Consider the following 26870-nt stretch of genomic DNA (forward strand, 5'->3'; position numbering starts at 1 on the left):
CCAAGGCAATAAGTATTTTTCTCAAAATCAGACCCTGAAGCACAATCCTTTTCCAATCTCCACATAAGCCCAGGACATTGCTTCGTGATGAGGAACGTGAAAGTCTGGCTCAGGAATGTAAAACCTCGCGCAGGGAAGCTCCAAGTGGTAAGCTCCCTCCGATGTCCCCCCCCCCCCCCATGTAACAACCCCCTTTGCATTTCACTCGGTGAACCGTCACAAGGGGGTTTATGTACTTGTCATAGCAGCAGCGAGTGTGAAATGGCTTCAGGCTGACTCCCTTTCCACTTGGGTAAAAACAGTGACTTTCAATGGTTGACATACTAATTCCCCCAACAACAGAGGCTTCAGACCTTCCTGGGTGATAGATAGCACAGAGATTAGAAAGACGTGACGATAATGGGGTTTTAGAAGCCAAAACATTCTCTTTAGACCTGTTGCCCCTTACTGGTGAGCCAAGTGCTAAGTTTGAGTACCCCTCATTCCTACCACCTTTGATGTTTTTCTTTATACCATATAGTTCCCTTGCTATCTCCTCTGGCCCAGGTCTAGTCCACTTTGTTACTGCCTACTACCCACATGAATTACTAGATTGGAGGAATGATGAAGGCAGATGTTCGATCTCAGACTGGGCCAGAACTTGCCAAGCAAGTAATCTATACTCTGAACATTCTAGCCTCTAAACCACTTTGGGGACCAAAGGGGTTCAAAAAGCAAAACAAGAAGTAGATTTAATGAATGCTATGCTCCTGCTTCTAAAACATTAGGGCAAGTGGAGAATGTGCTTCTCTCTCTCAGGGAGCACAGATTGCCCTAGGAGGCAGAGTCTGGGCTGCGTGAGCAAGGAGGGCACGACAGCCCAGGCCACTGAGGTCCGGGGTTTTCCAGCATTCTTGGAGTGCCTGCATCTCCTGGGCTCTGCAGCCACTCAGGCAGACCCTGTGGAGCCCATCACCCCAAATTCCGGCTCGGAATCAGCGTAATGCAGCTTTTCCCAGGATGACGACAGACCTCAACTCCCCGCACCCCTACTGGGAAGGTATGTGCATGACTGAAGGGTTCCGAGAACACAGGAGGCCTCCCCACAACGGGCCACCCGTATCCACAAGTGCCCGAAGCCGCCTGATCCGAGAAAGCTACGGAATTCACGGCAAAGTGCCTGCGGTGCCATTCTGCATCAGGAGAGCCTCAACTACGCTGCAGTCCGTCAACTGTGTTTCCATCTGCTCGGGTGTGTGGTTCCAGCTACGGGGCTTGAAGGAACCGCTGCTGCGCTGTGGGGTAGTAAGACACTGTGACAGCACAGCTCGCAGCGTTCTCTCGTGAGTGGCCCGTTGGTTCCATTTCCCAGATCCTTCCTTCCTATATAGCCCCTTCCTCTGCTTTTGATTAAATGACTTTGCCCGATCTGCTTACGTGGATCCAGAAAACCAGGAAAGCGCACCACCCAGGGAAAGCCCTATCTGGACTTCTCAAATGTTAGCCATTTACATTTCCTTCCCATGACTCCTCACTTGGGAATGTACTGTAATGTTCTGGCTTGGTGTCTTTTGCATACCAAAGCACTTGCTCAGATTGGTCTGTTTGTCAATGAAGACTTTAGCAGAGATAACATTTCCAAAAGGCATGAACATCTGCAGAATGTCCTGGTCTCCAAACTCCTGTGGAAGGTGGTAAATAAAGAGGTTTGCACCCTCTGGACCTAAAGAGGAAAAAAAAATCAGAGTAAGGTATTCTTCGCTTCTTAGTTCCCAAGGCCTCTTCTTAGGAATGCTTTAACAACAGACAGCCTAAGCATTTGCCTTTCTCTCTCATACTAGAAGGGAATGAGGTAGATGCATAAATGTCAAGTGCTGGTATGTCTTTTAAGATGGGAATCATCCTCCAGATGGTCCTGATTTCCAGAGACACTGGTCAGGAATAGCCGTATTTTCACTGATCATCTTCTGTGGCTCACATTTGCTTAGTGTACGTATTTTCAGTCTCCTCTTCCTGGGGGTGAGGGTGAGCCCCACGGGGCAGAGGCTGGGGGGAGAATGCAGGCGTGGGTTTTTCCTGGGCGGCTGGGTTTTGTTGTATGTATATATCATCTCTGAGAGTGTCCTGTATATTCTAAGCAAATTGCAGCAATTTAGAATAATGGATATAGCAGTAATGTTGCTTGGATTTCTCAATCATTGACCTAATTATCCATCCAGTTTTGATTTGCCAAATCTCTTAACACACAGTCTAATAATCATTTTTGTTAGAAATGACTGGCAGTGAGTCAAGGCAGGGAAAAATAGGTAGCTAGAGTTTCACAGCCGTGATAGGAATGATACCACTGGGGATTAGCCTTGGAGATGAACGCTCTTCACTCTCAGCCATCACTTTCCAGAGAAACAGGAAGCAAGGGCGGAGTCTGGAAGGTCCTTTGAGCTACACCTGTTAGAGAGGTACGCTCTCCTCGTCTTCCCACGTCCTTCCCCCATCTCTCTAGCCACGTGCATAAGAGGGTGAGAAGGAGGGAACCTGACCTGATGGGAGGTCATCATCTAATACAAAATAGGCAGGGAGGCTTTCCCGGTCCAAGGCTGCCTGGGGTGGGTAGTTAGTTACAGATCTTCCCCTGCTGGTTCTGGAGAGGCCCCAAAGCTGGATGTCTCTAGGATGTCCTAAGTTCTGGGCGTGGTGTCTGGGAGGGAAGGGTGCTCTCAAAACTGGTGAAGTAACCTTGGCAGCTGACTCCTGGAAGCTTAACTGGCAACCAGGGGAGAGGAACCAGAGCCGCTGCCCGCCCTGAGACGCCCCAGGGGAGCGGCTGCGATGGGGTCCTGCAGGGGGGGTGACGGTGGTTAGTATTTGCATCTAAGAAAAGGAAAACTGGGGTAAGAATAACTTTGTAAAAATAAAAACATCTTTGTAAAGAAGAGTCAAACCAAGTTTCTTCCCACAAAAAAACAGTGTTCTAACGTGTGGGATTTTTCCCAAGGATGTCTTCTGGGGGCAGGTTTCTGAAGCCACAGAGATGAAGTATTTAAGTGTCAACATCACCACTTTAACCTGTGTTGCTCACAGTTCCTACGGACAGATCCACATTCCAGTGCCAAGGAGGCAATCTTTAATTCAAGGGACACGGTTGCAGGCCTCGGGTCCCCAAATGTTTCCTGGTTTAAAAAAATTCTTAAAAAACCAACATGTAATATGAATAGGTGCAAAACCAAAACACTGGAAAGGGATCTTCCAAGCGCCACTAGGCCAGGCACAGCTTCGGCTGTGTGTGTCCAGAGTTCACGTTCCCTCAAAAGAGCCACGTGTACAAATGAGGATTTATGGGGCTCTCAACTCCTGAAGCCTGGGGAGAAAATGCAGTTTAATGCACTCTGTCAGATTACTGGCTACGCCTGCAGTCCTGGCATTCTAGAACGCTGTACGTTCCGATTGTATTTGTGCCACATACGGGGACCAAGAAAATTGGAAAAGGTCAAGCTAAGGAGGCTCTGTCCTCTATTTACCATTTTCTCAGGTAGAAGTGCCACCAGCATCTAGTGTAGACTCCCCCAGTTTACCCAGAAATACCTTGATTGTGCAAACTGTGAACACTAAAATGAGAAAAAGGTGACTGGATGTGGAAAACCTCTCTTCCATGCAATGAAGGCGGCTGTTGCCATAGATACCAAGGGTAGAAATGCAAAAACATGTTTTTGAGGGTTCCGCCTGTGTGTCCACCTCACCTTTCCCTTTAGTAAAAACCTGACGAGTCATGCATTCCTCGGACCTCTCCCAGTACCTGTCATTTCAGCTTACTAGAGTTCTCTGTTAGAGTGTTGCTCCCAGCTGGCTGGCTGCTCACAATGTGTATTTCTCACAGGGCACCTGGTCTAGCCTAGAGCACGGGGGCTAGCTGTGGCTGACGGCCAGCACTGCCGGCTGCTTGGTGGCCTTCCCGAGGCTCTACCTAGTTGTGTGTGTGACTGCCTCCTGCGAATCAAGGCACACACAGAAGGGATGAAGGGGGTCAGAGGGTATTGAGGAGTGACAGGAAAGGTGGTCAGCTTTCCTGGATTGAGGTCGATAGGGTTGCCCTAACCCTTCAGAAGATTTAGCTGGGGAACATATCAAAGCCACTTTAAAACAACAAAAAAACGAAGCCACCCTGTCTCATTTTCCTGTGGGAAAATATATACTGTGGGAAAATATATACTAGGGTACATGAGTAAACGCATCAACTTGACTTTCAACTCTAAAGGACAAAACTATGGAGCAGAAAATCTAGAAATCTATTTACTTGTGGAATTCATCAGGGTTTTTTTCCCCTTCCCAGTATAACCTGCTTTGAAAATTATATTGTGGTTACACTAATATTTAAAGTTCTTGAGCGCACATCAACTGGGCGACGAGAAGGTGATCAGAAGAGAGGTATGAGAAGGTGGGGGATGATTAAAAATGCTAAGCAAACCAAAACCACCACCACCAAAAAATCAAACCTAAACCATGCCCCAATACCTAAATGTCAATAACCTGGGGTTGGCGGCCATTATTCACATTAATCCCGGAGGGTTAGTTACAGCACAGGCAAGCCCAAAAAGCCAAGGCATGAAAATGTGGGGCAGTGCACTGCGGTAAAACAACAGAGGAAAACTGTGGGCCCACACTTCCTCCTTGCACCAGCACAGGCCGAGTCCGCTGGTGACTGGTGTTTCTCAGCGACACAAATCATGTCGTTTGCGCTAAGGCTCTGCTGGACGATGGAGAAGTGGCCAACATTCTTTAAGAATCCTGTAGGGAACTAGCTTTTATGTTCTCTCCTAAGAACATCGTTATCTCACAGACCCCTTCCTACCACAGTCACCACGGTAGTCAGACCCCAGACAAAGGGACCTCATGCAGGCTTTTCTTTGGGAAAGCAAGGTATTTAGGGTCTCCACCTGTCTAGGGAAACACAGTTGCCTCAACAGTTGTGCAGGTTTTTAAAAATCCACACTAACAGTCACAGCTAAGAGTAAAGAAAAGTTGAATGTAGATTTTTCATATATCTATCTTTCATTTTTAACAATCTCTGTAAGTGGAAACAAAGTTTTGTTTTACAAGACTATCTTTATTAAAGTTCACAACTTTACAAAGTAAAGATATTCCTTTCTTACAGAATACCGTATTTAAAGTATGCAGACAAGAAGAGTTTGGAAATGTAGGATGAAGATAAAGGAGAAGGGAAAGAAATTTGTAAAAACGTCCTCAGCAATACTTTCCTATTCTAGCCTCTTCCACCATACTCCCAACAGGTGAGAGAGAGAGAGAATAAATATCATGTTGCAGAGCTTGCTTTAAAGCAATTTCTACTAAGGAGAAGAGACCAAAAGGAAGAAAGGAAAAAACAAGCTCTCCCTCTTTGCACTGATTCATTAACTGTTTTATAATTAGCTTGAATTTATTCTTAGCATTCACTTCCTGAGACTCACTCTGCTTCATTGGCAGAGAAGCAAGACCATCAATCACGTACTTACTTCCTCAGAAGACCCCCGATTCAACACAGACCCAGCTGATCCTGATGGTGGATTTTATCCTTACCCTGGAAACCACTGCCTACAAAGGGGCAAGCTAACCAGCCGGGGGGGGGGGGGGCGGCACCGAGATCCCTAGGACATGCCTGGGAAGACCATCGACTGACCCCTTCCGCTAGGGAGGGGTGGATGTGGAAGGGAAGGAGTAATAGATGGTCCCTGCTGACCTGGGAGAGCGGGGTCCTGCCAGGATTTTGAGGGCAGCAAGTACTAGGTAATTGGGTAGAAGCACGCAGTGGGTGAGAAACACGTCAGCGGAGGTAGCGATAAAAGAAGTGCAAGTCTGATGAGAGGAGATTCAGACCAAAATGGCTTAGTCCTGCTAGGTTTCTTAAAAGAAAAAAAAAACAAACCCCAAAAGACAAAAGAAAAACCACCCCATGAAGAGCAGAAATAAAATAATGCCTTTCTCTGCGGGTACTGGCTCCATCTCGTTTCGGGGGGCCCTGCTCTACGGTGACCGCCGCCGGCCGGGCCAGCACCTACCTTCCTTCTGGCTGCCCGCGGCGCTCTGCTGTTGCAGCAAGCTCTGGCTGTACAGAGTGGGCAGTGCCGCGGCTGCGTACTGCTGAATCCCTGAGTAGGCCTGGGTGAGGGCGTCCATGGTGCCCGCCGTGCCATTCGTCAAGCCCGTGGCGCCAAGTCCTCCATTCAGAGCCGCCATACCTGAGAGCATTTGAGCAACTTTACAAAAAACCCAACAATAGAGAAGAGAAATAGCACTTTTCATTAGTGCTTTCCAAAGGAAGTTAGAGAATCATTTGACACAAGTACAACAGCAAGTGCATGCAGCTAGCACACCGATGGAACCGACACGGAGGTAACACGAAACTATGACGTAACATGTCGTCACAATGGTGGACATACAACAAAACCCCCCAAGCCCCCTGAGCGATGATGCCGTCACTCCCTAAGGCCAGTGACGAACTTCACGGAGGCACTAGTTACACGACACATCGTAATCCCATGCACGATGCTACTGGCAAGTACTGGTATCGTTTTGTAATGCAAGCCTTTCCCTTTGTCGAGCCCAGAAGCATGTAAGAAAGCATGAGTGACGGGGGCTTGTGACAGCTGTGCAGTTAAATCCACTTCCTGGGCGCTCTGAGGAGCCATGGGGTGGCTCAAGTTTTTGCGGAGAAGGATAAAACTTGTCTCCCTCAGTGGGCTGGTGAGACGGTCCCGGAGGCCACCTCTGTCCCCAGAGAGCCCGTGCACGGGCACTGCCCTTCCCACCCCCTGAAACAGCTCAGGGATGTCATCAGGGACTAGGCCCTTAGGAAGAATTGTCTAGCTGATTAAGAATGATAGCACAGGAAAAAATGGGGACCCTTACCCTAACTGCAGAGAACTGAGGCTGCTTAGGAGGAAGGGCTCAAAACAGAATGGGGCCACCTTCAGCAGCAGACAGACACACGCACAAATGCTAATCCGTGTCCCGGGTCACGGGATGTGCACCCCTGACAGAGCTCCGTGTCGTGTGTTTCACTTAGCTGAAGTGACCCCGTGTCTGTAAGCTGGAACTTGGCGATCCACGGATGGGAACTGGATGCAGGCCAGCACACTTTGATTTTTTTCTCGTATCCTGGCTGCTCTTTTGCTCTGTTATGGTTGCTGACTGTGCCACATTTTCCCTGAGTACTGAGTCAAAACAAGCAATACTTTATATAGAGTGCTAACTTTCATATGAACTCAGGAAATGGAAGAGGTGACATCATAATTGCCTTTAGTTGCCTTTATATTAAAACATTTAAAGATCTGTTTCTGGGAAGAACTCACTGAAAACATTAATGAAACTCGAATGGATTAGTGCTATTGATTAGGGCTATTAAAACAGCAGAGACAACTGAAAAAAATTGGCAAGGAGTCTAATGAGGAAAGAGGACCAGATAAGGATGCTTAGAAATGACACGGGAATCCAGTACCAGAATCACGTCAGCACCCACCAGTGTTCCTGCGTGCCTTCCACAGAAGATGGAGCAGGGGGGGAATGTTCTACTTACTCTTAGCACGCCTCTGTTAGTCTGGTAACTTCTCTTAGATTAAAAGGACTACATACAAAATATGAATCGGACTATGGCTTAACAGCAGAGGAAATGCATGGTGCCTCAGGTCCGGTACTCTTCCTGGGGGCTTGTGGGAACAGAAATGGGCCCTGGGTGAAGTTACCAAGGACGGTCTCAGTACTGACACCGCGCTGCGGGGAGGGGCAGTGAGGAGCACCCGAAGGACAGGAGAATGGAATGACCACCTCCTGAAAAAGGAAAGCCTTGCGGGCAGACCGAGCAGATACAGATGAAGCCGAAGAGATGCTGGCCAGCAAGAGGTCCTGCGGACTCTGCTTTAAGTGTCTTACCGTGGGGGAGTCTGTTCTCTAATTTTTTTGGTCATTCAAGTCAATGCTGTTAAAGAGCTTGGAACTAGTGTGTCCTCCTAGTTAAACAGCCCCTCAGACACCAGCTAATCCCATTTACCCCACTCAGGCCTCTCTCCTCCTCCATCCTTGGTATTCTTAGCTGCTGAAGGGTGGGGAGTAACTTCGCTTTTCTCCTTTCCATCTTATTTTATCCTCACCTCCTAATATTTGTGCGAATGCAAAGAAACAGCCATGGTTCTTTTCTAGAAGGGGGAGAGGAGGGTGTCAAATGACTGTAGGAGAGCTGGGCACAGCTCAGTGCTGTTTCACTTCTGTCAGGCTGTGAATAGGTCCTAGGGACACAGACGATCACGCCATGAGGCTCAGCACTCTAGAAAGCTGGATCCCTGTGTGGGAAGGAATTCTAGCAGGAGAGTGAGTGGTCACCTGCCACTCCTACCCCAAGGCGTGAGAGTCTAGGTGTGCACCGAGGCCTACAGAGCTGCTCGGGAGCACAGCTGAGGACGGATGCTCTGCCCCATCACCGGACCGGTGCAGCCCCGGTCTCTGGTACCTTGTCGGCTCAGGGCCTGGCAGTTTGTAGGCCCTGCCACGTAGGAGCCTTCGGAGTGTGCCTTTTGTGCTTTGCAGCTCCTCCAGAGGCCAGACACACGAGCGCTGTCTCACTGCAGGGGTCGCTGTGGCCCCGACTCCCTTCCTCTGTGCTACATGTCCCTTCTGTTTTTTTTTTTTTTTTAATCATCCAGGGTAGGTGAATTTTCTTCTCTTTTCATCTTTTTGCCATTTGTTTTTTTTTTTTCCTCTTGAAACACAGAAGCAGAATGAACTTCGGTGCTCCTGAAAGATGGAATGGGTTTCCGGACTAGAGTCATCGTAAGGCCTGTAGCCCTACTGTGTGACATTCCAGCATATCATCACTCTGTTCGTGCCTATGCTTCGCAGTGCTTGGCCGTGTTTTCAGACTCCATCTGAGGGCAAATCTGCTTTCTGAAGGGCTCTGCTGACTTCAGGTGATGCGTGCGTGCGGGAGGTGGCTGTGGCCGCCTCGACCTGCCTGAGTGGGGGAGGGAAATGGTACTGGAGGCACCAAGGGGTGTTGATGCCAAAGAGGGGACTGGCAAGGGCTCTCCAGCCCGGCCTTTCCTTCTCCGTGGTATGACCATCCTTTTGAGCAAAAAATAAGGGTACAAATTCTGACAAGTGCATTGAGAATATTAAAAACCCAAACGCTCCTGGAGGTCTTGGGGTACGGGTCTGCCAACGCCAGGGTAGAATAGGTAATGATTACCTGGTGGGATCTGAAGGACCATCAAAGGAAGATTTATATTAAATAATTGTCATATCAAAGATAACACTTGTCAATTCAGCTGCTGGTAGCTGACTACATGTACAAACTTCGGACACCTTTTACAGAGGTTTGAAGAAAGTTAAGTTGAATAAATGCCTCCCTTTAAAACAATGGGGATTTTCTTTAAAAAAGCCAAATGGCTCAATCATTTGACCCCATTAAATCTAAATTCCCTTGCATGCTGTTTGGACGAGGAACAAAATGACAGATGTGGCAAATCGCAGCAAGGGAGGGTCTTTGCACACGGTCTGTGGACAGTGCATATCCTGACTCCTGAATCGTAAGGAAAATACATTTGCAGTACCCTACTGTATTAGTGGAAAAAAATCTGCGTATCAGTGGACCCACACAGTTCAAATCTGTGTCGTGCCAGGGTCAGCTGTATTTCCATAAACACTATTCACCAGGCACTTGTGCCTGGTTATATTCTCACAATCTTAATTTTAAGCACTATATGGTAAGCCATCTGGAAGAACAGGATTTGAACAAGGAAAAATAAGTATGTCACCTGACCTACATTTAAACACATAAAGTCAGATACAGACTGTTGGGTGGACATATCTGCAAAAAATATTTTTAGTTCAGATGTACAAAACATGTCTTGAGAACACTCAAATAATCCAGAAGTGAAAGCTCTGTTAGTGAATCACCCACAGTCCTTACTTCTGATCTTGGCAACTTTTGCTTTTAGCTTTAGGCTTCTACTCTACTTTTTTAAGCCCCTCCATTCATGAATGTGTAAGGGAAGAAAGGGGATATCAAATTTGCGCGGTTTAACATAGCTACTTGTCTTCTACCCACAACTTTATTTTGGGAGGAGGAGAAGGGCCCTCTGGCAGTGAAGAGGGTAACACTTAACACAAAGATGAGTTTACTGGGAATTAACTGGATTCCATCTCCCTACATTCTTCCTGGCTCCTTTGTCCGTGGGAGAGGGATGGCTCTGTTTGGACAACCAGAGAATTCTTTCAGGAGCAAGTCACTGTCCCTGGGACGGAAGAGGGCTGGGAACAGCAGTGATATGGAAGCTGTGGCCAACTACTTTAGAAGCTGCCTCTGTTCGGGTAACCATCTCGTGAGTACCTTCTTTGAGAATTATCCAGTAGGACGAGGCAGCACGATCACGTTTGGTCACAGTGGTCTGGAAGAGGACACTCTATGTATTTCAGTTTCCTCTTGGTATTTGAGAAAAGAAACAAACACCAGCTCCAAGCCAATGTTGGGATTAAGTAGCTAGTAACATTTACCAAATCAGAAGGAATGTCGTTTTGTTTGTTCGTGATTTCTGTAAATGAGCAGTTAAATGTTTTCCTGGTTCACACCATCTGGTAGGGGCTGTTTGAAACGAGACACCTTCTCAATTCCCAGTCAACTATCGGTACTTGTCGTGCCCCAATTGCAAAAAATTTAGAAAACGAAACAATTTAAGCCTGTCGTCCTTGCCAGAAGCAAAATCTGTGTGACGTAGAGCCCACACAAGAACTAGTCCTGATTTCTTGGCCTTTCACAGAGCCCCTCGCTAGTCCCTCACGGCACCGATGGGAAGACACCAGCAGAGACTAGGATGGAGAGACAGGACCACACGGACGGGAGGACAGCACACAGCGGTCATGAGCACGTGCTGAGGAGGACAGCCGTTCCCACTGGCCTGTGACTTTGCAGACCAAGGACAGGACAGGCAGGCGATCAAATCAAAGTCCTTGTTTTAGGGGAACTAGGTCCTGGGGCAAGAGAAGCAGCATGAAGGGATGTGTGCAAACACACTTGTCTGCAACCGAGGGGAAGGAAGTGGGTTGGAGCGTCTGCAGAACAAGGTCAGAAACAGGAGTCAAGGCAATGAGGGCTTCTCCTGGGCCACTGGAAACTGGGGAGCTGGAGGCACTTTTACTGGAATAAAACATTCCGTTGTCACATGGTTACCACTTCGTGTACTGTTTGCTAATCGGGCCTATCCTATCTGGAAGGAATAATCTGTTTCTTTTTTGGCCTGCGGTCCGATAAAACTCAGTCCCAATTTCCGTTTTTCCCAGAAAATCTGAATAAAAGTAATAAAACTTGAAAATTTGTAAGTTCTAGATTCCTTTTTACCAAATAAACTACAAGGCATTCTTTTTGAGATTTTAAAGCATAGAATTATTGGGATTTTTTTGCTTTAAAAAATTGTATCATCTGATTACCCCTTAAAAACTGTTCACTTCTTGGATCGTGGCTGAAACCAACTTGCCAAGGACCCCTTTCTTAAAGCTGAAAGTGGGCAGGCACTGGGTCGCCCGGGCTGTATGGTAGGGAACTAGGCCCCCAAATCAGAATCTCTTCGGGCTCTTGTGGGCTGGGCTACTCTCGACTCGGGACTGAACTGAAGGAAAGGCAAATGAGGTGTCCCGTCTGTGCGTGGACGATCTCTTTCCCCCAGTGCTGGAGCCAGTGGCACAAGGCTAAAACAGGACTTATTCTGTCTGGGGACTATCTCTACCCTCCCCCCACGCCCCAAGATCCAAAATGGCAGAAACGGGCACGCTGTGAGGACAGAACCTGGAGTTCTCCAGTGGGTCGCTAGGTTGCAGGCTGAAGGGATTCTGTGAGCCAGCTGCCTGACTGCCTCAGCTTGCCACGGTGACATGCGCCTCTTCGGAGACCAAGGCGCTGCGGACGGAGTCCTGTCTGTGGGTGCTTACAGACTCCCCACCGCTGCCAGCAGGGCTCCTCGCTCTGCTCTATTTCGTTCTTTCCAAGGCCTCGTTTTTCCTTCTCTCTCTATGTCATGAATCTTTAGAGCAAGAGGACACCTAGATCATCTAATCCAGAACTTTCAGTTTTCAAGTGGGACTCTGAAGCCTGGGGTGTGCGGGCCGGCACTGGCTTAGAACTTTTGCAGGTTTGCAACTGGACCCATGCGTCCTGACTTCTAGTCCATTTTTCTATTAAAACACACTGCCTCTCGGAAGAAAAGAGCCCAACCAAACCCAAAGCACCCCCGTGAAACCTGCCACTATCTGTCAACCGCAGAAACCTGTGGACGGCTACACATTCTGCGTATTGGAAGAGATGGGGGGCGGTGAGGGTTGGGCGGTTTTGGAGGCGAAGCGAGCGTAGGCAGCAGCCGCCTAGCACGGCGTGCGCTCCTCCACCCCGAGTGCGTGTTCTCCCTGTTCGTCTCCTCGCAGGTCATTACTGGCTGACCATTTTCTGGGGAGAATTTGGGGGAAGGCTGTCCACCAGAGCAGCAAATACTCACTGTTGATGGTACCTGCTAGTGCATTAATGTTGTTCAGTCCAACAGTGGCTCCCGCCAGTCCTTGCAGAGTCCCCAGAGAGGTCAGAGAGTTCATGGCTGCACCGGCAGTGGAGTTGGGGGTCGAAGCAGCCACTGAAACACAAAACGAGACAAAACGGGGAGAAAGCACAAGATGAGTGAAGGCCAACTGGCCCGGCAAGTAATCGTCCCCAGCACAGCGGATGGAGCCGGGGGTCAGTCACCAGAGGCCGGAGCCGCGCTCCCGCTGTGGCCACGAGAGACGTGTGGCACTGCGCCTGTGGCCCTTCGGCCAGTGCGGTGTGCTCATGGGAAAAAGCCATCACAGCGCTGTTTCGCCGGTCAGCGTCTGTGCTCAGTGCCCGCTAGTCGGGGTGAGTCTGCGAGCAGGGGGCTGTCGGGTAGGCTGCCCCGCCCCCGTTAGCTGCGGGAGGAGCCTCAGTCCTCCAGGCCGTGGACGCATCCGGTCACCAGGGCCCGGCGCACCGGGGCGGGAGTAAGGGGCTCTCATTGTTTCTGCTTCAGACTCAGCACTTTTTCTCAACGAAATTTTGAAAAAAGAAATCCTACATCTTCCTGAATTTGACAGAAGACTTCAGGGCCCAGGTGGTGATGGTAACAGTGAGAAGGGGCAGGAGATAAAACCATTTTGCTCCAAACTCTCTCTTAACTAACCCCCCCACTCCCCCGCCTTTAGGTAGGTTTATTGGGATGTCATTCACACGCCATAAAATTTATCCCTTTAAAGCATACAAGCATAAAATTTTATCTGCAGTTAATACAGCCAGCACCACCATCTAACAGAATATTCTTACCCCAAAGAAACCCATCCCCATTGGCACGCATTCCTTAACCCTCCTCCCCCGGACACTGGCACCCACTCCTCTACTTCCGGTCTCTATGGGTTTGCTTCGCCTGGATAGTTCATAGAACTGGAATCATAAATATTGTGATCTTTTGTGACTGCTTCCTTCACTTAGCAAAATGTTCCAAGTCCGTCCATGCGGCACAAGTCAGTACTTCCTCCCTTCCTAACCGCCCGGTAAAACACTCTGCTGTGCGGAAACACTGTGTTCTGTTTAGCCGTCCATCAGCTGGGGCATTCTGACTGTGTCGACTTTTGGGCTAGTGTGAATAATGGTGCTCTGAACATCTGTATACAAGCTTTCCTGCAGCTTATGTTTTTGTTTCTCTGGAGTGTGTGTGTGTGTATACACACACACACACACACCCAGGAGTGGGATTGCGGGGTCCTATGATAAATTTATGCTTAACATTTTGAGGAACTGCCAGACTCTTCCCCGAGCAGCTGCACTCCCTTTTCCCTCTTATAAAGGCTTCTCTGTAAATAATATTTCAAGTTTCTTAACATTTGTATACAATTGTATAGCTTTATGCTCTGTTGACTTTTTCCACGAACATCACTTCCCTTTGTCCTGGTGACAGAAGTAAAAGCTAAACTGAACTCTAACCAGTGCTACAAGAAGCACCTGGTCCATTTCTGGCTGTGAAGTCTAGGATGGCCAGGAACTTTGTCCATCCTTCTGGAATGTTCCTGCTCAGCTGGAGCTCATCCTGGTTCTGCCTTCAGACATCACATACAGAGTACTGCTTGAAATGCACCTAGCTTGGGGTCCCTTCCAGATGAGGCCAGATCACATACCTAAAAAATGAATTCCCCACCTTGTCACATTTCTGTTCACACACGGTGTTAGCTTCTGACACCTCATAATGTGTATGTGCTTTCTTTCTCTTTTTAGAAGAAAATTATATATAATCATCACTGTTTTTTGTCCTTTTGTATTAGGAAACTTGTCAAATACAAACACAAGAGACAATAACATGACAAACTCCCATAAACTCAGATCCATATTCTAGAATATTTGAGAAGCAACTTACTCTATTTTAAGGCATAACTTCACACCTTATGTCATCTCACCTCTATATACTTCAGTATGCAACTCTAAAAAATGTGGTTCCTTGGCTCTAAAAATGGTTCCTTGGCTTCATTATGTGACAATAATCTTGTTTCGGATTTTTTCACCTGTGTGTATGAGTAAGATGGGCATTTATTTTCTCTTCTTGTGCTGTCTTTAGTTTTGCTAATAAATTTTTGCTAACTTCATAAAATGACTCAGAGTGCCTTTATATTTGCATTTTCTGGAATAAATTGTATAAGTTTGAAATTATTTTGTAACTTAAATGTTTGGGAGAATATGCCAGTAAAAATGATGTGGAATTGATATTTCTTCATGGGATGATTTTAAAATATAGATTACGTTTAATAAGTAGGATTGTTCAACTTTTTTCTTCTCTGATCAGTTTTATTAAGTCATAGCTTTCTAGGAACTTGTATATTTAAGTCATCAGATTTATAGTGGCATAAAATTATTCATAATATGCTCTTAATAGATTTTTAAAATCAGGAACATTTACACTGAAGTCCTATTTTTTTTGTGTGCCTGAGCTGTTACTGAGAGAAGCATGTAAAAATCTTCTACTGCTACCGTATGTCGATTTCTCCAGGTAAATACGGAAATTTTCTGGACTACACCTTGAAGCTGTGTTGCTACTTGCATAGATGTTTGTAAATTATTCTACCTTCTGGTGCAATAAACTTTTTGTAGTGATCTTCTTATTTCCTCTTTTACCTTGAAGTCTGTTTTGTATGATGCTAAAAAAAAAAAAAAGCACCAGATATTTTTGGTTTTTTGGTGTCTCTTTTGCTATTGCTTTGCTTTTTTGTTTATATTTCACCTGTATCTCTTATAATCAATATGTACAGGTTTTAAAAACTACAGCCTAATAATTTAACAGTCTTTTAGTAGAAACTTCTAAAATTTGTGCTATATGTCCTGCCTGTATTTTTTCCTCTTCATGCCTTCCTTTAGGACTATTATTACTCTTTCCACATTCCATTTTCCCCTCTACTACTTTGAAGGTAATGTATACGATTTCTATTCTTTTATATACTATAACAATTTTAACAGTCAAATGTAACTTATGAAAATCATAAGTTCCTTTATTCCTTTACCAGAACATTTGCCAGAATGTCTCCCATTTGTATATCTTTTTAGGACAATGTCTAGAGATCATAAGTTGTTGACTTTTATAATTTTCACTAGTTATGGTGGTTTCACTGGGGAAACGGTTCACAGATATGTTCATATTACTGTTCTAGAAGTACTTCCCTGGTGTCACCTAAAATTGTGTGACAATTCTCCAGGCTTTTATTACTGGTTTAGAATCAGAACGTGCATTAGGGTTAGTTTTTACCACTTAGTCCCTGGCACAACAGTCTGGTGAGGGCTATCACATGTAGACTGACGCGATTTAAATGTATTTGTCCATGGGAAACAGCCCAGCTGGGGGACTTCTGTTTGCGGTAGTTAGGTGGTCTAGGTTACCAGAGAGACTCTCAGTGGGAAAAACAAAACTAACATCAAAAAAACCTAAAATGGTTAAGAAGGTATTTTAAAAAAAGCTGTTAATCACATCAGTAACTGGAAACTTAGCAGGGAACACTTAGAAATCAAGGACTTAAGTGAAAAGGGGGAACCCAGAGAAGGAATATAGTACATTGAAGGCAGCTTTCTCTTTAAGGGCATTTGGTGAACCACCTAAATTTTGGCTTTAGTCAAAGCATCCCAGTACCTAAGAAATACCAGAAAGTCCAGAGCTCATCTGAGGTATAGCATCTGACAGGACACCCCCCCCCCAGAAGTCTGGAACCCCAAAAGGCTAAACAATCTGTCTAAGGATGAACAAGGAATACCCCCCCTTTGCACACTGTATGGAAAACTGCTTGTTTCAAAACTCAGTGCTGAGTAGGATGAGGGCAACTTCTCTGATAATGTTGAACAATAATTAAGCCTTCATGTGACTTTATTTCATCTGAGTGGTCAAAACTCACATGTCTGGAACTTAGAGTGATCCCAGGCTTGTACTTCTACCATCTTCAGAATCAAATATAAGTCATCCTCAAAAGGACCTATTTTTACCCCAAAGAATTCCCAGAAATGAAAGTCTAAGATAGTTAACAGGAAAAAAAAAATCAGAAAATATACAAGTAAACCAAGTACCAAGAATAAGCAGCAGCAGAGACAGATTAGATACCATATTTAGATCTACCAAGATTTCAGATACTGGACTTGTTAGCACACAATAGAAAGGAAGTGCATTTAAGATGTCTGCAGAAATTTAAAAGGCTTTGAAAAGTGAAAAAAGCACGTGATTATAAAAAATGACCAAGCACACTAATAACTAAATGAAAATCCTAGAGGGGCACCTTGGTGGCTTAGTTGGTTAAAGTCTCCGACTCTTGGCTTCAGTTCAGGTCATGATCTCAGGGTCATGAGATTAACCCCTTCAGGCTTAGTGCTTATTGCAGAGTCTGCTTGAGATTCTCTCCCTCTCCCTCTCCACCTGCCCTTCCCCCTTCTCCTGTTCTCTAAACTAAAATTAAAAAAAAAATCCTAGAAATGAAAAATATAATAATCAAAATACAAAATTCATTGGATACACAGTTTAACAGTGTATTAGATACAGTAGAAGAGAGAATTTAGGGAGCTGGAACAGAGTTGAGGAGTTACACATAACAGAAATTGAGGAAACATGAGACGTTCAAACGCTGCAGAAGAGATCTAACATGGCTAGGTGAAGTTCAGGAGGAAAAGAGAGAATGGGGAGAAAGGCAATACGGGAAGAGTTAATGACTGAGAATTTTCCAGAACTGATAAGATGCCCTGCCCCCCTCTAAAATCCATATAGTCAGTGATTCCAATGAATTCCAATCAGGAAAAATAAAAATACATAATTAGATGCACCACAGCAAAAAACCAAACCAAACAACACAAATGCAGAACACCAAAGACAAGGACAAGATCTTAAAAACCACCAGGGAGGAAAAAATGCCTTCGGTGTCACTGAAGTGACGATTAGACACCTCAGTACCTGGCATCTCAACAGTAGTAATGTAAGATTAGTAAGAGGTGCTGAGAGAAACTGTCAACTTAGAATATCCAACAAAAATATACTTCACAAAGTAGGACAAAAAAAAGGAGTGACTGTCACATAAGAGCTCAGACTTTTTACCAGCAGACCCTCAGTAAATGCAGTTCCGTTGCATATACTTCAAACTAAGGGAGAAACATTCCTAGATGAACAAAAACCTCAAGAATTTCCTGCCAGCAGTCACTGTGTTACAAGAAATACTAAAGCAAGTTCTTCAGGCTGAAAGCAATACCCCAAACAATAATATAAACACACACACACACACACACACACACACACACACACATCACCACCACCACCACCAAAGGTAATTATGAGGTACTTAGAGAAGACAGTATAACTGCATTTCTTTTTTTTTTTTTTTCCTCTTCATTGACTGAAAAATCAACTGCCTAAAGCAGAGTGTATATAATTGTACTGTTGGGCCTCTAACTCTAGAAATATATTTGACAATAAAAGCGCAAAGGAAGTGGGTGGGGGAGACAAAGTTGCATTGTAGCAAGGAAATGATACCAGACAGTAACCACAAAAAGAGTGAAGAGAACCAGAAATGGTAAATAAGGAGGTAACAGACAAACTCGGTAGATACATACCTGCTCTCCTTTCTTCATTTAGAATATGTAAAGTAATAATTATAACTATATATTAGATCTGTAACACACATAGACATAATATGTATATAAACAGCACAAAAGGGGAGGAGGGGACGGAGTTCCAGATAGAAGGAACGTTTCTCTATCTCACTGGCATTCAGTTGGTATATATCTGAAGTGGACTCTCTGATAAGACAGGGCACATGTGGGAAACCGCAGAGCAACCACGAAGAAAATAAATTTTAAAAATATAGAGGAAAATCACTGAAGAAATTCAAATGTTATACTATAAAATATTCACTCGATCCAAAATAAAGCCATAAAGCAGAAACAAAAACAAAACAACTTGAGACACACGGAAAACAAGCAGTAAAATATCACACACAAATGCAACCTGATAAGAACATTAAATGTGAATGAACTAAACAATCCAATCAAAAGGCAGGGATTGTTAGATTGGATTAAAAAGAAAACCACCTAGATCTGCCTATACTGTCTACAGTAGACAAACTTTAGGTTCAAAGACACAAACAGGTTGAAAGTAAAAGGTTGCTAAAATATACACCGTGCAAACAGCGACTACAGGAGCTGGACTGGCTATACTAACATGAGACAGAAGAGTTTTGCAACAGTTTGAGAGAGAACGAAGACTGGGCCAACTGCTTGCTCGGCAAAGGAACCTAATACACTTCCATGAAAATCTGTGTCTTTGTCCTGATGAAACAGAGCTAATAAGAGAACTCCGGAGCCAGCGTGTACTGACTGTCAGAAAACCCCTGCTCAGCTCTCTGATTTTCTTTACGCCCTCAGGTTGCTCACTCAGATCTAAGAGAAGGGAAAGGAATAGGAGCTGGATGAGGAGAGGAGATATTCCTCAAACAGCACAGGAAATGGGTATGAAGCAGACTGGGATAAGGTTTGCGGGGGGAGGAGTAAACGGAGTAACTGCATCAGAATGTTCTCGCACTCATCTGAGAAGCACAAGCTACTATTATCAGAAAGGCCCCCAGACTCAGTTGCTGTTCACATCGATGATGACAAATGGGTGCCAAAGCACCTTAGTGACCTGGAGAAAGCTGCCTATCAGCAAGGGACACCGGCACATTCCTAGGCAGACTTGGGACATCTGTCGTCACGCTGCTAGGGAACAGTCACCATAACTGGGGGACACAAAACATAGGACAAGGCCTTAATACCTCAATCTCTGCAACTTACAATCTCCAGACCTCGTCTATAGCACAGACCTCATTAGTTTCTAGTCCTTTCTGCGGCCCCTTGGGGGTCACCCTGCATCTCCTCTGTGGTGGCAGGACAGGGTCATAGAGGTCTGTCAGCATGGGGCATCCCCGAGAAGAACAAGAAGACGTTTCCAACTCGGCCCACAGATACTGAAAAGTGAGACTACTGCTCTAAGTAACACATCCGTACAGTCTCCTTACCCCTTTTACAGACACAAAACCGGAGGCAACGGGGCTGTAGCTGAGACTGAGTGCGTGGGACTCAAACGGTTTCCTCTCCTCCCCAAGCTTCTGTTTCATCATTTTTAAATGGAAACAAAAAACAACCCCCAGAACACCGACTTAAAAGGTTGTGAAGACTGAGTAAGGTGATCTACGTAATGAACTGGGCGCAGCGTCTGGCACCGCCGGGATTTTTGGACCGTCGTCGATCACTGGGTACAGACCACCTGAGGGCACACGCCTGTGTACCACACGTCTCCTAACACGAGAGAGGAGGTGAGCTCGTCTCCACGGCTTCGGTTACTGCCGGCCGGACAGGGTGAGCCTCGCAGAGAAGAGCGAGTGCACAGGCCCCACGCCCCCTCCGTGCTGGCGCGCCCGCCGACACCCGGGGCAGCAGCCAGCACATTTGTCACCGCTTCTAGCTGGCGCTTCCCACAGTGGCGGGGGGGAGGAGCCGGCCCCAGGAGGGGCTCACCTCACCTCTCGAGGGTGACCTGTCACTCCTTCCCCTGTCCGAGACGGGCTCGAGGAAGCCGTGGGGGAAAGCCGTCCTCCGCTTCGCGTGCGTAATTCTCAATGACGACGGGCAGCAAGCTGCGGCGAGGGCTCTGGAGAGACACGCGCACACGCACACACGCGCGCGCCCGGTGGAGGTATGGGCGAGGCGGGCACGAGCGAGGAGGGGAGCTGGGAAAGCCAGCAGGTCCGCTCTGTCACTGATGATACCATTGTCACTGTCACGGCGCACACATCAGAGGCTCTTCAGGTCTTGGTTTGCTTTTTAAACCGCAGGACGACGGCACAGTGCAGTGGACCTGCTATTACGGGGTTTGGGGCCGGTCCGGGCAGACGGCTGGGGGCGCATGAGGGGCGGGAGGAGGGGTCAGACGGGACAGTAAGGCAGGTAAGTAACTTGCCTTCCAATGAGAACATTCCATGCGCTGCACAGCTTCGGGCAGGACTCTGAGAACTCACCCCGAGTCTCAGGTGGAAAAGCTACCTCAACGGCACCTCGAGCCACCTTTAAGAATCGTTTGAACTCTAGCAGATTATCCACTTAAAGCAAAAAACCTCACGTTTGACACACAGCCAATCTCAATCTTGTGCTTTAAAACCAAATGTTCAGCAGACACACAAGAGAGACAGAGACCCCAGACATGGACGACAGACACACAGATCTTCCTATTTCTGGGTCGGCCGGCGGGCAAGACGCTGCCTCGGCTAACTGCATTCTGCCACCTCACATTCCCTCTGGTCTCCGCTGAGCACGGCCGCCCCCCCTTTCTCCAGCTGTTCACGACGTGCCAAAGGGACAGCTGGGGGAGGGGTGGTGCATCCACGGGGGGCTTCGCCGGCCAGAGCGCCTCCTTTAGGAGAAGGCTGCTCCGTGCTCGGCCAAGCCAGGAGGAGCCCAGGCCAGGGAAGCACAGCCCGCCTCCCCTTGCTCGGGCACTGCAGATGTCACTTGTCACAGGTCACATCTTAAGCCTGTTTCACTACTGCTTAGAAGCCACGGACGAACCCAAAGAGGTGATGACTGGCCAGCCAGCCGGAAATACAACAGCCACGCAACAAACCAAAGTCCTGCAGTTACTACCTCGCGCGGCAGCACCGTTCTGTGCCTTCTTATAAAAAATGTTGGGAGGGCGAGACGGTTAGAGGCTGGGGTGGGGGGGACAAGGTGGGAAGGGGACACTGGTGGTGAGCACATACCCATTTCCACCTGGTCACGGGACTGCTTTGCTCTTCTGACCAGGTTAATTCCTTGTTGGGAAGACGCCACGCTCAGGAATTCCCAGACACTCGTCCCAATCTAAGTGGGAAGGTGGGTTCTTTCTCCGGGGAATGACGTGCTAGATCTTGGATCAACAGTACTCTGAGAAGAGTGTCTCTGTCAAAGCTTCAGGTCGAAGGACTGCCTAGATTATTAGGTCCCTTGCCACGCCAGGGTGAGAGAAGGAAGGAGGGAAAGAGAGACAACAGTCCTAGACGAGCCGGAGGAACAGTCTAGCACCCCCGAGAAAGCGGAGCGCTGGCTCACCCACCCAGCCCAGAGACTTCTCTCCCTTCATCCCGCCAACAGGAACAGCGCTGACGTCCACACACATTCCTTCACTTCAGGCTGGATCCTCGGAGGCAACCCACGATCTAGACTGGGAGTCTCTCCTCCACCCTGAAGCTGCGGAGCAGAGGGTTGGGGGCTGAGTGGGTGCGCCCGGCGCACACAGCCAGAGGGGGGGGGGCGGCCATGCAGCCGCCGGGGCAAGTCCTCTCGGGAGGCCGGCAGGGTACCTGACAGCTCTGGGAGAAGGGCTATCTGGGAAACTTCCTCAAAGCAACACAGAACGAAGCAAGCTGAATCTTACCTAATTTACAGAAAAAGGTCTCATTTGGTTTCTTTTCATGTTTATTTGTTCCGGAGATAAATGCTAATTCTTATTTTTCCGAGTTTTCTAGAGAGAAAAGACCTTTTGTGTCTCTTCCCAGGAAGAAATCCCCCTCTCTCTGCTGTACTGATAAACCAGACTCCCACCCTTCCTGCCCCCACCAGACTTCATCTCCCCAATGGGAGGCAGGATGCCTAATGCAGCTGGAGAGACTGGAAAGGACCTGACATCCACGGGGCCCCTGAATTAAAACACCAGACCCCAGCAGGTGTTTGATGAAGGCCTTCCTGTTCTCTCTTCTCTTTCTCTTCTAATCTCTACATTACTGGGAGGCCAATTAAGTTTTATTTGGGTCCCAGGGCTACGTCTGGAGAGAGAGATGAGAATTACTACTCTGTGCTCTATGGTTCCCCCCAAAGACGTCTGTGTCCTCGTTCCTGGCACCTGTGACTATGTTAGGTGACATGACCAAGAGGGATGACACGCTGCTGTTCAGAGCTTGAGATGGGGATGCTGTCCCAGATTACCTGCCTGGGTTCCTGTGGGTGGAAGAGGGATTGGAAAGTGCCAGAGAGATGGCAGCGCCAGAAGGACTTGCTCTGGGGATGGAAGGAGGGGCTGTTGGTCCAGGAAAAATCTGTAGAAACTGGAAAAGCAGGGAAACGGATTCTCCCCTAGAGCTTCCAGAAAGGACAGTACCCCCGATCCCCTGGTCTCAGCCTGGTGAGCCCGCTGAACTTCTGACCTACAGAGTCGTAAGATGAGGCATTTGCGCTGTTTCAAGCCACTAAGTTTGTGGAAGTTTGCCACCACGGCAACAGAAAACGAGTACATTCTCCAGTTTCGCAGGAATGAGGCGAATCACGGCGACAGCTCGCACTGATGGAGGGCTTAGCGTGTGCAGCCTTTGTTCTAAGCACTTGCGTGCAGCAGCTCCTTGAACCGTTCGCAGTTCTCCTGCGAGGCAAGGTCACTGGCGGAAGGTCACACACAGCCGGAGGCTGGAGAGGCAGGATTTCACCCAGCTCTCTGGCTCCAGAAAGTTAACCTTACGCGGATATAAACTTAAATTCTGTTTTGCATCTTGTATCTCTCTGCGGCTGCTGTTGAGACTGACCGACAGGAGCAATGAGCTCGCAGGCATTCAGACTCCCCCCTAATTTTGGGGCTCCGGCCCTTCCACCATCTCTAAGACCTTGGGCGAGCCCTTGATTCAGCTGCGGTTCAGGATGACCCCCAACTCCGGGATAACGCGACCCAGCCTGAGAAGTGACACATGACACTCAGAAGGTCAAACGAGGTGGCGCTGAAGTCTGACACGCAGTACGCGACCGACAGACGCCGCGGACGGCCTCTCTCCGAAGGGTGAGACTCTGGTCGTCCTGTCCTCGGATTCGTGCAGAGCCACCCTTTCCCCGTCGAGAGGCAAGTAAGCGTGGGTGACCGCCGAGCCCGCGGCCTGGGTCGTTGGCCTCGTCGCCCGGAGTCTCGGGCTGTGTGCACCGTCCTGCGAGCGAGGAAGCCGGTGAGCGGGCCGCCGGTCAAGCTGCTGGGAGACACAGCCGACGCGCAGGTAAAACTGAGCCCGGAGAGAAGACGACGGGGAGAGCTGGGCATGGGTGCTGACGTCGGAAAGGTGTTCTCTGTAGCTCAGGAGACCAGAACGAGGCTCACGGGGGGGAAGTCTCACTGAGGCGGAAAGGAGGACAGTCTGCGGATGGCAGGCGGCTGCAGACGCATGTCCCCGCGTTTGTGGAACTAGGAAAGCAGAGGCCGCCAGGCGGTCCCGCTTCCGGGCGTCTGTGCAGACCCTGGGCCTGCGCGTGATGGCTCTGGAGCTCCACTAACCCTATCTGGAAAAGTTCTTACTGTTTCTGCGAGCACCAAGCACACGCCGGCTGCATCTCCTGGCAGGGAACAAACCCGGACTCGAAGCAGCCAGAACGCCATGGTGAAGGCAGCACCTGGGGAAGGTTCCCGTCTTCACCGCCCAGAGCGTAACAGAAGGACGTGAAAACCCACGGCATATTTAGCGCCCGCAGACTGACGGGGTCTACACCGACACAAGCGCGCTCAAGCCCCAGACGCCACGTAGCTTCTGCCTTCTCCCCTCCGAGGAGAAGCAGCTGCCCCAAGCTGCTCCGCGCCTTTTCCTGTCTGTGGGAGGCAGGGACCACCTGCCCTTAGAGGGCGGGGTGACCACGCACACATTTTAACGGAGAAAAGTCACTTTCTAAAAGTTACAGTCTAGGACCTCCTGCAGCACAGTCACCCGGAGGTTACCCCAGACGCCCTGAACCAACATCCCTGGGTGCAGGGCGCAGGACCTGATTTGACAGGCCCCCTGGGGCGGCTCCTGTTCAGCGAAGCATGACAGCCACCGGCCTCCGCAGCGTCAAGTGCGGTGGCATCTGCTTCCATCAGGCTGGGTGGGAAAAGTCTGGGGCCCGAGAAAGCGAAAGCTTACAGGGGAGGCACGGTTTGGCTTGTGATAAGAAGGGAACACATGCTGGGAGGCCGGAAATCAGGAGTAAAAAGATTCCCTAAGACTGCTGAGCTATGGTTCTATCTTCCATAAGCAAAAAAATCCCCCCAGCAGATAAGCTTCGTGATGAGAAGTTGTGCCTGTCTTATTTCCCAGAGCCCGCAAGAGTAACGGACACGTAGCAGGCGCCAGGGATCTGCTGAGTGAGTACGTGGAAATAACCCTGAATGCTGGGGCAGGAACGCTGAAGGCCGTGTCTCGTCTCTCTTAGGACGAGGCCAGTCTCAGACCTGGATGAGCGGGGCCAAGGGGATCCCCTTCCGCCTTACACTTCGACCCCAAGGGCCCCCAAGACCACAGCTGAACCGTTGGCTGCGGGAAAGCCTCTCCTCTAACAGTTCCCTGTTGCTCACAGGCCACGAAGAGTGCGGCTACCTTGAAAAACAGAATGGACAAAGCCAGTTGCTGGAGACAGCCTTCCGTCCTCTGACATAACTCTTACGTAGAAGGAACCAGACGCCCGCTCGCATTTTCCAGCACTCCCGTGGGCCTCCTCGGTGGGGGGGGGGGGGGGTGCACACAGGGTCCAGTGGCAAGACCAGCCTGGAGAACCTGCCCCTGCCCTTGAGCCGGATCAGAGACACGCAGGTGAACACTGGCTCCTTCTGCGAAGAAGGGGGGCTGGAGATCGAGAGTCCCAGTCTGGGGTGAGGTGGCAGTTGCGCGCTGGGAACGGGGTCATTCCTCGGTCCTTTTACGGATTCCAGGCCCAGAGAGACAAGTAGAAAGAGGGCCACGAGGGGCTCAGGACTCTTTCCCACTTACCACCTCCCCATTTACCACGTACCTCCTCCCCGAACGTGGCCCCTTCCTCCTTGTCTGGTATCCGTGTCTAGCTCCCACTGCCCCTGGAAATGAGCGTGCTTCCTAGGAACCCAATGCATCAGTTTCCCACGTTAACCAGCCCCCCCTTCCCCCCCGGACAGCAAGACATTTTGCTTTGAGCTACAACAGAACAACCCTGACGGCGGACGGCGAGAACGCCTTCAGCGCGTTCATTAAACATTCCCGCCAACAAGGATGGCGAAAGCGCGGTGGCTTTGTGGTTTCGAAAATAAAATAACTGCGAACAGCAAACTGTCTACCCCGACCAAACATACTGAGGACGCCGGAGCCCGCGCTCGCCCTGATGCCCCAAACAAGCTCGGACGCTATCTGTCGCCAGTGCAGGGGAGACCGTGAGGGGGCCGGATAATTAGGCAATGACACGAGCGCTATCATCATTAGCTAATCACAACCCTGGGGCATTAACAGAACGCCGAGCAGCGTCTCTTCTCCCAGGGGGCCAATGACACCCCAGGAACCATGCCTCTTATTTTAATTTATTCCCTACAAGGTTTCCTGGGGGTGGGGAGACAGGGAGGAGAGGGAACGAGGAGGCTCTTCGTGTCAGAAGGTGGGGTGCAAAGGTGTTCTGATGTCACTACTCAATGGTCTGAAACAGGCATGTCCTTTGTCCCATGAACATCTGTCCCCCATCGCATCACCTCCCCAGGACAGTGGACGATGTGGCTTCGGGCGACACAGGGCCAGACCGGTCCCCCCGGTTCTCTGGAAGATGCGTGAGAGACGCTCTCGGCGTCTAGAGGACTGGCCGAAGCAAGCCCCTTGTCTGGACCCTGACGGACCTCCGAGGCCTTATTCGGGGGCAGGAGACACAGCAGAAGGTGACAAAGTGGTGCAGAAACGGAAGGAGCCCACGGTCGTCTTCACTTTAATTTCTATCTCCAGAAGCTTGTTGGAGCTCTCAGCGGTCGGTGCTCCGAAGAGAGAAATCGGCTTGGTCAGCTGTCGGCAAACCTGGGCACCTCCCCACCTCGCCTCCGTTTCAGCGTCCTCCCCAGTCCCATGGAGACAGACACTTAGGAAGGAAGGTGCCACCTGGGGCCACAAGTGTGAAAAAGTCCATTCCTATAAACTCAGTAGACACGGGTCTAACAAGAATGGAGCAAAGAGAAACTGGACCTGTTTTCCCTTCCAGCGATACCCTGCTTAACGATTTACCAAAATACAAGCACACACATCCCCTCAGATGGCCCCAGGTGTCTGTTTTTACAGATGGTCGTGAACACGAATTGAAAAAAATGCTGATTTCCTCACAAGGGTGAGAACATGTGAGTGGAAAAATCCAGAACTACAATTCCAGGTCCCCTGGAGTTCGTGCTTTTGCATGTTTTGCGGCGTGGCAGGACGGACTGTCATCACATCTGCCGCTCATGGCCCATGTTCCTTTGGCAAATCATTTAACCCTGTGGCCTCCCCTGGGCTTCTCTGGATCATGAACGAGGCACCTCGACAGACGATCCTCAAGACTCCTTGTAGCTGCAGAACGTGATAATCCGACCAGCTCT

At 48.7% G+C, this 26870-nt stretch overlaps 1 protein-coding gene across 17 annotated transcripts in view; it reads right to left on the bottom strand.

Moving 5' to 3' along the window:
* Nucleotides 1-26870, bottom strand: part of CELF2 (CUGBP Elav-like family member 2) — a 556236-nt gene that overhangs the window by 7090 nt on the left and 522276 nt on the right. For 4 of the 17 annotated variants that reach the window (XM_044392047.3, XM_057304588.1, XM_026478620.4 and 1 more), the window contains 3 exons: nt 12513-12632; nt 6027-6224; nt 1559-1702 (listed from right to left, as the gene is read on the bottom strand). In XM_044392047.3, coding sequence (XP_044247982.2) covers nt 1559-1702; nt 6027-6224; nt 12513-12632 — 462 coding nt within the window. Of the gene's footprint in view, nt 1-1558; nt 1703-6026; nt 6225-12500; nt 12633-26870 lie in introns of all 17 variants that reach the window. The other 13 variants (XM_026478621.4, XM_026478624.4, XM_048219338.2 and 10 more) reach the window with 5 other exon arrangements.

This window comes from Ursus arctos, unplaced genomic scaffold (assembly GCF_023065955.2).
Source record: "Ursus arctos isolate Adak ecotype North America unplaced genomic scaffold, UrsArc2.0 scaffold_30, whole genome shotgun sequence".
Lineage (NCBI taxonomy): Eukaryota > Metazoa > Chordata > Mammalia > Carnivora > Ursidae > Ursus > Ursus arctos.